Source organism: Alternaria metachromatica (genome assembly GCF_023757995.1).
Source record: "Alternaria metachromatica strain BMP 0045 chromosome Unknown scaffold_10, whole genome shotgun sequence".
Classification (NCBI taxonomy): Eukaryota; Fungi; Ascomycota; class Dothideomycetes; order Pleosporales; family Pleosporaceae; genus Alternaria; species Alternaria metachromatica.
Genome location: NW_026055501.1, coordinates 288924 through 301154, shown reverse-complemented (window position 1 = coordinate 301154; position 12231 = coordinate 288924). Strand labels below are relative to the sequence as shown.

The 12231-nt window shown below is 55.5% G+C and overlaps 3 protein-coding genes across 3 annotated transcripts; all 3 read right to left on the bottom strand.

The window, feature by feature from the left end:
* Window positions 1-680: 680 nt before the first annotated feature.
* Window positions 681-2622, bottom strand: J4E83_005229 (uncharacterized protein; the record flags this gene model as incomplete). The annotated part of the gene is made up of 4 exons (XM_049332149.1): window positions 681-2113; window positions 2163-2383; window positions 2431-2500; window positions 2550-2622. 4 exons carry the CDS (start codon window positions 2620-2622, stop codon window positions 681-683), a joined length of 1797 nt encoding a protein of 598 aa, XP_049188600.1.
* A 1495-nt stretch (window positions 2623-4117) lies between these two features.
* Window positions 4118-5591, bottom strand: J4E83_005228 (uncharacterized protein; the record flags this gene model as incomplete). The annotated part of the gene is made up of 3 exons (XM_049332148.1): window positions 4118-4924; window positions 4972-5111; window positions 5162-5591. The coding sequence occupies 3 exons, from the start codon at window positions 5589-5591 to the stop codon at window positions 4118-4120; spliced, it is 1377 nt and encodes a 458-aa protein (XP_049188599.1).
* Window positions 5592-9264: 3673 nt separating this feature from the next.
* Window positions 9265-10524, bottom strand: J4E83_005227 (uncharacterized protein; the record flags this gene model as incomplete). Its single annotated transcript, XM_049332147.1, has 1 exon — window positions 9265-10524. The coding sequence occupies one exon, from the start codon at window positions 10522-10524 to the stop codon at window positions 9265-9267; it is 1260 nt and encodes a 419-aa protein (XP_049188598.1).
* Between the last annotated feature and the right edge of the window lie 1707 nt (window positions 10525-12231).

The window sequence follows — 12231 nt, the reverse complement described above, 5'->3', positions numbered from 1 at the left end:
GCTGGGTTAAGAGAAGCGTCAAAAGTGAATACAATGGCAATAAACCAAAGCGGCGCAAACAATAGCCGGCAAGGAAGTTCGCGACACGGCAAGGTGCAGGTGGACTCGACGCGGAGGTGGATGATTGCGGGGTTGGATAGCGTGTAGAACGGCTGTGGGCCCAGCAAACGTCAGTGCGCATGAAGATCGCGTCACGTGTGCCTATTCTACAATAGCTTCGCAATTCACGGTGAGAGGGCGTAAATGGACAATAGGAAAAGGACGTTGCAGTCTTGTGTCAGTACCCGATAGCTTCCAAGGTTTCACTTCACGGAGAGGGACGTGAAAAGAGAATAGGGATTAATGATTCCAGTCTCAATCTAGACATTTGCGCGGCACCACAGACGAGCTGCACCATCATGGGTTGAATAGTCTCATCAAGCTATCTACACTAGCCACCACTGACTCGTTGCGCTCGTCGCTCGCCTCTATGCAAACCGCAGTGGTCGGGGAAAATAATAATAAGGGAATCAAAATGACCACGCGTCCCCACCGGCCTCGTCCAGGCTCCTCTCTGCCTTGCCATACGTGAATGCGGGTTTGGGCCTCTGAGGGAGAGGGGATCTGGGGCAGGCCTGAGTGCCACGCTCCAGCATCGAAGAATGACCCGAAGCGCAGGCTTTACTCTCTGGACCAGAACACTATAAGTCTATTAGGTTGTTGGCACCGGGCTGACGGGGTTGCTGCTGCTGCTGAGGCTGAGCACCGAATGGATTCGCGCTGCCGTAAGGGTTGGCGCCAAAGTTGCTCGCTGGGCCGGTTGCCGCGGGCATCATGCGGTTTTGCTGCGGCATGCCGGTGAACTGGGAGTTCAAGAACGGGTTGTTGCCGGTAGCGTTGGCGTTGACCCGGTTCAAGCCCGCGCCAGCCGAGTTGACAAATGTTCCAGGAGCTGTGTGCTGAGCTGGGATACGCATGTTGCCGACGTTGCCGAAAGTGTCCTGACCTTCGCCTGTTGCAAGAAGCGCGTTGAGTCTGGCAGCGGTTGGGTCCATCTCTTTTTGTGGCGCCTGTGGCTGCTGCTGCTGTGGTTGCGCTGCCGGTGCAGGAGAGAAGGATACCGGTGGGTTAAACGAGGTGTTGTTGAACTGGGTCTGGGTCTTCTGCTCGCTCAACGAGTTCAACGTCGGTTGGGTGAAGGTCTGAGTGGGCTGCGGTCGGTTGAAGGACTGAGCGAATGGGTTGTTGGAGCCAGTGGGCTGTGGCTTAAGCGACTCTTGAGTTTGGTTGCTTGCCCATGGGTTATGACTGCCAGGCTGGAGTGCATTCTGATCTTGCTGCGGCTGTTGCTGTTGCTGCTGACCCATGTCACCAAAGCCTCCACCTCCAAATTGACCATACGGGTTGTTGTTGAACGAGGTTTGCTGAGGTTGGATCGTGTGTTGGGGCTGCATGTATTGCTGCTGTTGCTGCTGAGCGCCGAACTGATCAAAGCCGGTAGGTTGTGGCATTTGGGGCTGCTGTTGGAAGCCACCGTAGCCGCCGAACCCATTCTGGAAGCCAGTTTGCTGAGGCTGCATGCCCGTGGGCTGTGAGTATGCGTTGTTGAGGAAGCCAGTGTTCTGAGGCTGCTGCTGGTTCTGGTCCATGAGGTTACCGAACCAGTCCACTTGGCCCTGCTGCTGGTACCCCTGGTTGTTGCCCGTGGGCTGGTAGGCATTTGGCTGTGCGGTGGTTTCGCCGAAAAGTAGGTCGGCGTTGGTCTGCTCGAGTTCCTTCCGGCGCAGCTCCTCCTCCTCCTTGCTCAGCTTGATGGCCTTTTCCAAGTCATCGTCGGTGTCTTCGACTCTGGCCCCACGTTCGCGGCGCTTCTTCTCCTCCTCTGCCTCGTTCTTGCTTGCCTCGAGCGCGAGTCTCAGCTCGAGATCTTCTTCTTCCGTTCTGCGGTTGCGACGCTGTTCGCCGTTGCGCGGGCGCGTGGCTCTCTCCCCGCCATCTGGACCGTGGTGGCCTCCACCGGGGTACTCTTCGATGCCCGTGACCCGCGACTTCCACGATTTCCTGTCGGCTCGCTCGGCGCGCAGGCGCTCTTCGTCCAGGATGAGCGAAGTCAGCTCTTTAGCTGCCATTCGCACTGTAATTATCTTAGTAAGGCCCCAATCCACCAAGCAGGACGCGCTTACCGTTCTGGCCGACGTCGCGACCGTCCTCGTCGGTGTGCTGGAACTCGCGCAGTGTCTTGATGATGTAGATGTTCTTGCGCGCCCACGTCACGACGAGCTCAGAGCCCTCGTGCAGACAGTAGTCGAGCACCTTCAGCGACTTGAGGACGTGGCGCCAGTTCTTGCCGCGGTCGTTCAGGCGCTTGTCGAGCATGTCCATGACCTGATAGAAGTCGGTCGAGCTGGGTAGCGGTCAGCATGGCTCGCGTAGCCTTCGCACTCGTCGTACCTATTGAAGGTGATTTGGGCGATCTCAGCCATGTCAGACCCGACGGGGCCCCATGGGTCGTTGCTGGTCGCTGCGATGGTCAGCTACGCCGTGCATGCAGCTCCTGGGGCACTCCATACCATTGCGGACCTTGACCTCGACCTGGCTGTACCCCTTGGTCACGTTCTTGACCGATCTCGCGATTTTACTCATGGTCGCGACGTAATTTCCGTCTCGCGGTGTGCGGTGTCGTTGGGTCGGAGCTGTCGGGAGGGAAGGGTCGCCAGAGGAGTGGCTGAGGTATAGCGCTGGGCGGATGACGTGCCACTAAGTAGACGGGCGCAAGCAATCAACAGCGCGGTTTGTCGTCGGAATTGATTGCCCAGCGATGGTGAGAGTAGCGAGATATGGCAGCGTGGGTTGTGGCAAGCTGGGGTAAAATGGACATGCAGGAGAGACGTGGATAGACGTAATGCGAGGCTGGTGCGATGACCGCCTGCATAGGACAGGGCCGAGCGACCGAATTCGAGGGTCAAAGCGCGGCGACGACGTCAATGCCGGGCACCACCAGCACCTTCACTTGAGGTCCAACATGGACATTGGTCTTGATATTGTGGCATTCACTCGTGCTAGATACTTGGATATCCTTCTCTGTCGTGAAACGACTGTGCGAACAGCACGCAGCTATTGCGAATGAGCTGACGAGGCTTCTCTTGTCGCCTGGGCAGATCTTGGATGCAACGGGTAATGCTCGCAATGCGCTGAGCCCAATGAGGCGACTGTAGGGCAGCACACAGAATACGAAGGCGCTCGTCTCGAGCAACTTGTACGCTTAACTGGGATGCACCCTCAAGCATGTATTGTTGTCGAACTTTATCGTCAATTCAAAGTTCTGCGAACACCTTCAGGGTATTCAGGTACAGCCGAGCTCATTCACGTTCCTGCCATGCACGACGGGAGCACAACATCTTTGTACCTACCATAATGGAAATGGCATAGCTTTTCACATATTACGCATCTCACTTGCATACCGTGGAATGAGTGTATTATAGAGATTTAAATTTTTGGCTCCGCTTGCGCAGAATAGTGGTGTAGTCTAAGAGGCGGATATAAGTCCTTCATTAAATACCAGTCTAGAGAGGTTTGCCGGTGCATATGAAAAACAAGACAAAACGGAACAAGCCCGGACGCCCTTGCCCGTCTTGGTGTGTATGAGGCACGCCCAACGCCTGCCATCCCGTCTCGAGCTCCCGATGGAGAGAGGGATGGACGAAAACCCATGGAAAAACCGCCGCCAGATAACCACGACCCGGAGATGGGAAGACTTGCAACAAACAGATATGGGCAAGTCGAAAGAAACAGGAAAACTAACGCGCTCAATGACCCGCTAGCCCATAGGGATGCCAGTAAGAAAATTTTGTGGAACAGGGTATAGGTCCTGCCTGCCGAGAACACCAAAGGAGCGCACCTCATACCAGGGAAAAACTGAACAGGTCTGCAGACTACATTGACCCAAAACCTTGCAAAGGAGGCGATCTCAAGTCAACGTAGGCTCCAGGCTGTTCAGTTTTTCCCTAGGTTGGCGTGATCGCATGTATTAGTTTTACAGTGGGGAAGATTAACCGTGACGCCGCGGTGGAGCTTGCTCAAGCGTTACGTCGGATGTATCCTCCAGGATCTGTGGGAGAACTGCGCCAGGACCGCAACTCTATTGGACAGCAGGAGCCCACATTCCGTTGCCCATCTCGCGGTGGTTGGGATTGTAGTGGTCCGGCTCAGTGCTGTTGGGACGACGGATGTTGTTTTGCTGGTAGTACATGCCGTTTTGTGCTTGGTACTGGGGCTCTGGGTAGACGTAGCCGCTGTCTTGAGCTCCTGGGGAGGGGAGAGCCTGTTGACCAGGTGATTGCCAGCCCATGGCGGACATGTGAGGGCTGCCGTTGGCGCTGGTGGTGCCTCCGGACTGGTTGTGGTTTGCAGACGCAGGAGGCTCAAGAATCGGCGGTGGGCCGTAGGCGGTCGGGTGAGAGGTGATCGCTGGGCGAGAGCCGCTCACGTTGGATGTGTATGACTGAGCTGTGAGCGCAGGGGAGGCACGAGGGCTGGGCTGGGGCATCTCATGACGCATGTGAGGAGGGACGTTCATACCGCCCATGTAGGCGTAGTCGGAGCCCTGGCGGTGCAGGCCAGGCATGCCACCAGGAGGCATTCCCTGTGCGGGTGAAAGAGAGAGATTGCGGTCATTGGGCGAAGGAGTGCCGAGCGGCGATGCTGTCTCGGAGTAGTCACCACCGTCGGAGCGACCGGTCCTGCTCGAGGCAGAGGCACGCGATGCGAGCGCAGCAGCAGTGGCGGCAGCGGCCTCTTCGACAGTGCCGGTGTGGTGGTTCTGGTGACGCGTCAAGGTAGTGCGACGCGTAAAAGTCTTCTGGCAGTCGGCGTAAGGGCACTTGTATGGGCGCTTGCCGGAGTGGATGCGACGATGGCGGGCCAGCGAACTGGAGTCACTGAAAGGCTTTTCGATGTTAGTTGTGAATGCAGTGCAGAACAGAATTTTCGTACCTTTCCACATCGCTCGCACATGTGAGGCTTCTCGCCAGTGTGGACACGTTGGTGAACCGTCAGGGCGGAGCGCTGAATGAACTGCTTGCCGCAGTTGGGGTAGTCGCACACGTGAGGGCGGATACCGCTGTGGATACGTTCTGCATGCTGTCAGTGCTCTGCTTTTGATGTTGGGGCCAAAGCTTCTTACCATGACGTGCGAGGTCACTGCGTCGCGCGAAGCCTTTACCACAGGTCGAGCACGCGAAGGCCTTAGGTGGACCCGTGTCCGACGCGGGGCGCCCACCGTTGTGTTGGTGTTGGACCTGCGCGTCCGCCATCTGCTGCTGTTGCTGCGCGTACGCGTGCTCTGGCGGGTTGGGAATGTAATTACTGTTGTTGAGCATGGGCATGGGCGCCTGCATTTGCGAGGGCGAGGGGTAGCGCAGGCCGTTCATGTGTTGTTGGGGGATCGAGGGATACGAGGGGAGTTGCTGCTGCGGTTGTTGCGACGAGTAGCGCGACGAGTCTGACGGGTGCGGCGACACGCCACGCTCCGAGCCGTTCTCCGACTTGATGTGGCCGCCATTGAGGTAGCTCGGGGGCGCACCGAAGTGCTGGGGCTGCATTGCGTGTTGCATGGTGAGCGCTCCGTTTCCTAGGGATGCTGTTAATCTCTGGTTCAGAATCGTGTCCAACTCCATTCTCCGGTCGGCGGGATGCGCGTGACGGAAAGCGGCAAGGCACTGCAGGCCCGATGAGCAAGAGACGGGACGGTGCGCACCAAGTGAGGGTGAGAGCCTGTAAGGATGATGCAAATCAGGCGTCGGGCGAGGACGCAGCAGAGATGGACGTGGGTGAGGGCGTCAGGTCGAGTCGTCGAGGGGCCGCGCGTAGGTCAATGCAGCGGATGCACTACTGGAGATGGCGATGTCAGTTGCGAGGTTGAGCGGGCGTCGTGGCAGCAGCGTCAAGGTAAAGGGTGAAAGAAGGGCGCGCCAGAAATTGTCGGTCTGGCAGTCACGCTGGCCACGTCGGAGCAGGAGAAAAGGGGAGTGGAGCGGTGAGAAGGACCTGCAGCGGGAATGCGCGGGCTGCACGGGGCGAAAGGGAATCGTACAAAGCGGGAGTACGTACCTGAGATAGATATAGACGCGCGAGAGGGCAGGGCAGGGGATGGCGGTGATGGAGGGCGTGGTGTTGGAGAGTCTGCAGGTACTTCTTTCCTCGTTGCGCGTAGTTGCCCAGAAAGTCGTAGGGGCGCTAGAGCAGATTCGGCCTTGGGCGGATCGTCCTAGGCGCTAGTCGACAAAAAGGGACCACGATGTGCAGGCAGCGTCGCTGTCAAAGCGTCTGAAGCCCACCACACTGACACTGCGGTTTATGTAGACGAACGGCTATGCAGACACACGAAACTGCGCGTCTCACCGCAAGCAAACTGAATTTGTGGCGGGGGCGGCGCGGCGGTTCTGTTCCTCTGGCGTCCTGGCTGTCCACCTAGACAATGTGGTGACGTGACGTACAAGACACTTTGGGCCGGAGTGCTGATTAGATTGCTTCCGCCCAACAAGAGGGTCGGTATGGTCGGTGACTTTGTCGTGGACTGATGGGGGCGCTGGTCGATCGTGTTCCTCCCTAGGGCCGGCAAAAGAAAAGGTGAATCGTGGCTGCAGCAAAATCAGTTCTGCTCGCTGACTGTGTCTGAGGCTCTAGGTGATTGGTCCTAGCAGTCTGGAGATGTGGTGCGTGTAGAGGGAACGGGCAAGCATTCTTCTGACAGCATGGAGCAGGGCACGTTCAAATACACTCGATCAATGCATCGCAGCGCATCCAGCTGTGGAGCGGCCCTATCCTTGCGTTCATCTCGCGCTCGCGACACTACAGCTTCACCATGACCTTTCCTGTTAGCATGCCGCTGCTAGCTGTCAAGGAGCTGGGGCAGTCCTGCGACCTTGTTTGAGGCGTATGTGGCGCTTTTGTGCACAGATGAGGATCCACAAGCCGACGGTAGTCTCCAACGCCCATGTTGGACCTTACCACGCGACTGGAGGTGATGATGCATCGTGACTTGACAAGCAGCATAGAGTTGCGGCTCCGGCGTTACATGCGGTCGCCACGATGCCTCACCCTCCCCTTTCCACTACCGCGCAGATTGGGTCGCAACACCATGTGCAGCGATTCAGCGGTTCCTGGAGGCTGCTGGGATGTGGGAGCATGGGCCAGATTTGGAAGGCACATAGAAGGCCGCTAGAAGGGAGGGAAGGCACGGTGCATAGCACTTGCTTAGAACGTGCAGCAGGCGACAAGAAGCCACCAGGGGGCCAAAGCACCAGCCGGGTTTGAGACAGCGAAAAAGAAGCATAACGACTGAATAACCAACGTATTGCCTTTGCAGTCCCGCCGCCTATTGGGCCACGCTTGTCCATTTTGTGGAGGTTGGAGACTTGTGAGACACCCGGAGACGCCCCTGACCGCCGCCGAGTCAATCATTCAGGGCGCGAACGCCAGGTCTGCGTGGTCTACACCGCCACCACGAGGCCGTATCCAACGTCGTCGATGTCCATGTCCAACTGCCAACAGGGCGCCTCTGCATCCTTTGCAATGCACGGCATCTTCAAAGGGAATTCAATATCACAAAACCTCCTTCCCGGCAGGTACAGCGTGCCTGCCGCTTCCGCGTCTCTAGCACATCCTCATTAAGGCAAGTCAGGCACGTGGTTCCTCCCTCACTCCCTTTTCCAAGCCAAGCTCTGCCCACCGACATTTGCTACCTCCTGGCTGTGTTGCGGTGAAGGGGTCCCGCATATCTTCAACTCTTTGCAGCCTGGTCGTCGGTATGCTTCCGCCAGATCCGTCTGTGCTGCGCGTCCCACCTAAAGCCAATGCCCATATTTGCCGGACCCACTCCCAGCCTCGTCGCGTTTCTGTGCCTGACACGAGCGCATCTCCAAAACAGTTGTGCACGGGGCCAGCACATCACAAAAGCATAATTTCTCTACACCGCACTCCCCAGACTCGTTCATAGACGATCGACACCGACAAGCTAAATCTTATTTCTTATTGAGTCATCATCACGCGCACACAACGCGTACTGTGCCATCTACGGCAGCTCTGCCCACAGCTGTTTCACATCCTCACCCGACATGGATTCCTGGGAGCTATTCTTGTCTCCGAATGCACGGGCGCCTCACAATTCCTTGCGCTTTGTGTCATCGCCGCAGAATATGCCACTGGCCCAGCCGGCGGTTGCGGCCCCAGCTCCTTTGACCAACGTTCCGGCGTGCCTTGTCGCAACCCTGCGCGTAAGGCTCACACATTGTCCGAGCGCCCTTCTGCGCAATTTCTAGAAGACGCTCGCATTGGTCAGGCTCACGGTGCGCTTCACTCGCCCACACCCTGTCTTTTCCAGAAGATTACCCCTTTCGCCGGTTGTGACTCCGAACACGAGCCCGAGAGATGACTCTGCTCAGAACCTGCATGCCGTCATCTCAGTTGGCGCCTGCTTTCTACCCGCCAGGCTACCAGCCACCCAGAATTTGGCCTTGCAACGCCTTGTTTAGCCCCTATGGGCGAATTAGACGTCGGCGGCAGCGCGTACAACTCCGACCTGCATGAAGGTGATAACGGACAACGTTCAAAATTCGGCCCTACCTTGTCGTATGATCCTACCGGCCCTGCTGTACTGGCAGTTGTGAACTATATGCGCCCCTTATGATCACGATCAACATTCAGTTCAATTGGCAAATTACGAAGACAGTTGTTTCTGCTGAGTTGTTCTGCATTCGGATATGGGATCCTGGTAGTATTCGATATTACACGTTCTATTGAAGTAAACAAAGAGATTGCCGCGTGCCTTCCGGGTGGCGTCAGTATCTGGGGTACAATATATCCAAAACGAGCTTCTTCAAAGACCGTTCTTACATGGTCCCAGGCATGGGAACATTGCCCTGCATCTGGCGCAAGTGTGCGACCTCTGGCCTGACCTGGTGAACGACCAGGACGTCGGAATTGGTCAATGTCCTAGTACCTTACCTTCCCGCTGCCATCTAAGAAGATCTACCATCAAAGCTCCTCGTTCCGCTGCACGTGTCCGTAGGAGCGTTGCAAATGGCATCCTACGGCATGCGCGTTGTGGTACGCATCCCACATGCCGAATTAGTGGCTTGTACGCCGCTGCACTGACGAAATCCGCTGCGCGACTGGCGCGCGGATGAGCAGAACGGTGTTGGATCTACTAATACGAAATCTGGTATACTAAACAGCTAGAAATACGATGAACGCATCACTAAGCCGATCGCTATTCCACCAACAGCCCTAGATCCTCGGTACTCCGCCGGTACCGAATAACTCCATCTTCACCCGTTCGCTAGGCACGCCATAGCTCTTCAGCTTTGCCTCAATGTCGAGCATGAATTGTGTGGGTCCACAACAGTAGTACTGTGTCTTGCCTTTATCGGTATGCAGGTACTTCCTGTCAATCTTGTCCAGATTTACGCGACCTTTGATAGTGTAGTCACGGCCCTGGACTTCCCCTTCACCCGGAGTCGACGAGTAATACACTGCATGCACGTTCTCGTTTGCTGCAGCGCATTGGTCAAAGTGCGTCTTGAAGGCACGTGTCTTTGAAATGCGTGCGCCTTGGACCCAGGTTATCGGTCGATCCGATTTCTCCGCTGTCAGGGAGTTGAATATGGAGGTCAAAGCAGTGAGTCCGACGCCTGCTGAGATTAGAACAACGGGTGCGTCTGCATCGACCTCCTTCGTGTCGAAGAAGAATTCTCCGAATGGATGCGACACCTTCACTACGTCTCCCTCGTCTTTCGTGTCGTGTAACAGGTTGGAGATGTAGCCCGCATGTGTCATGTGCTTTGGTTCCCCAATCTCAATGCCTGGCTCTTTCTTCACACTGATTCTCAAATACTTCTTTCCAGGCGCATCGCTCAAACTGTACTGTCTCGCCTGCCACACGCCACCTTCCAGCTCATCCACGAAGACGTTGACCGAGATGTACTGTCCAGGTTTGAAGACCGGTAGCTTCAAATCTGCATCCACTGGCTCGAGGTAAAACGACGTGATCTCCTCACTCTCCTTCTCTTTCTTCGTGATAGTGAAGTCTTTCCAGTCAGGCCAATACAACGTCTCTTGATACAGCTGATCTTCCTTGCCAATCATGATATTCGCCAACTGCCAGTACGCCGCACCCCACGCCTCCAGAATCTCGGGCGTCGCAGCATTACCCAGCACCGTCTGCATTGTCTCGAGTAGATGCTTGCCGACAACATCGTACTGGTCTGCTCGAACGAACAAGCTCGCATGTTTGTGACATATGAGCTCCACTGCTGGACTTAACTTCCCCAGGTCATCGATGTTGGCGGCGTATGCGTAGAGGGCTCCTGCGAGGGCTTGTGCTTGGTGGCCAGTCGCTTGGTGCGTGTTGTTGAAGACGTTCTTCAGTTCGGGATGTGCGGAGAGCAGGTCGTGGTAGAACTTTGTTGTTATGGTGTTGCCATGTTCCGCAAGGACGGGGATAGTCGATTTGATGGTCTGCACTTGTGATGGGGTTAATGCGCCCATTTTTGCAGGTTTTCGGTGGAGATTATCTGGGAGGTATGAAATATCGGGTGCAAACTTGAGTATTGGTCGTTGTTGTGGTGTTGTGAATTTTCCCGCAAGTACAATCGATGTGGTACACCACAAAAATTGGAAATGTACAAGAGTATGATCCCATAGACCAGCTTCAAATCCCACGCGACTAAATATCTCTCCCATCCCCCCCACATACGACCACGCCATCTCCCACTCCCTGCAACACCCGCTGAGTTGTGCATCTCCGCGGTGATGCATTTCCTTCTAGCAAAGCAACCAGGATATATCGAACGATGGTAAGAGTCCGATGGGCCCACACTGCCAAAGCGTGACAAAATCTACGCCGGCTTACAACGCTCTCGTAGCATTCGTGCTGTAAGTGCGATCGGATATTACGTATAGCACACGTGTGAGTGATGGATTTCGTCGTATCCGGGCGCCCGCGGCTTTTCCGCTGCACGGCTACAGGGATGGCGCGCGGGTGAGGATGTTCAGGTACGAAGTACATCAACGCGCGAAAGCTAGGATAGGACTAGACTCCGACATGCGACAACGTTTTCAATCGCGTGTCTAGATTCTTGACGGGAATGTTGTAGTAGACCGCTGGAGTTAGTCATCCTGAGGTCGTTTCGCCGCAACTTTCTATATCGGGCATTGATGTTTTGCAAGTGCCCTGTCATGTCGACGTCCGCACCAGACTCTGCAAACCGATTTGAAGTTCTATAGCTATGCGTACAAAAATCTCACAATCGCGCCTCAAGTTTGATGATGCAGTCGCAGTGTTCGGTGACTAAAAGTCACACCATCACCATCCGATGATTCTTCGCAGCTCGCTTCCGAAATGCCGACTTCTTCCGAAGGCAACGCTGCACCCAGGTGCAGGCACGCTCTGAGGTAATCAGCCATTTCTGAAAGTCTGCTGATGGGTTGGTAATATCTTATGACGATATCCGTTTATTTGGCTCACGCAATGGGGTTTCTCCGCGGGAGAGCGCGGGCGGATGCCGCGTCTTGGCAGGCTCAAGGTTCAAAAAGTTGTGGTAACTCTGCAGACGCTGCAATCGACAGATTTTAGCAAATTGCCTGATTCGGACTACGCCAACCAACGCACACCAGCATCCGACTCCTCGAAAACCAGGTCCCGCACATGCTTGTTGCGCAATCATCAAGGAACTCATCATTGGTATTTCTGCTCTTTTCGTCAAGATTGCTACAATAGCTGGGGTATTGGTTGAGACTGGAAGGTGCGCACGGCAGGCAATCTGTCGTGCGAACGCGACGCGTCACGGTCGCGCGACTGCACCTCCAGCAGCTCCCGCGTGCACTCGTCGTCGCGACGTGTCATCTAACATCATATGCAGTTTACCGCAACACATATCCTTACTCATCGATTGAGAAATACTGCGATGCGTTGCAACAGTCGAACCCGCATCTGTGGGCACACATAACGAGTGGGCTCATGCTTTTTGTATCCGTCCAGATAATCTCAACGGTTCCCTGGGGATTCCAGACAGCTCAACCATGCGAATATTTGATGTGGGTTCCGAGACAGGAAAGTGCTCGGCGACATCGATGTCCGACCATACGGTTTTGGTGTTGCAAAGCTGGAGCAATGATTTCCATTTGAAAGGAAGTATAGCAGCGACGCCATTTCATGGAAAAAGATCATCGAAACTTTAGAGTCTATATTCCGAT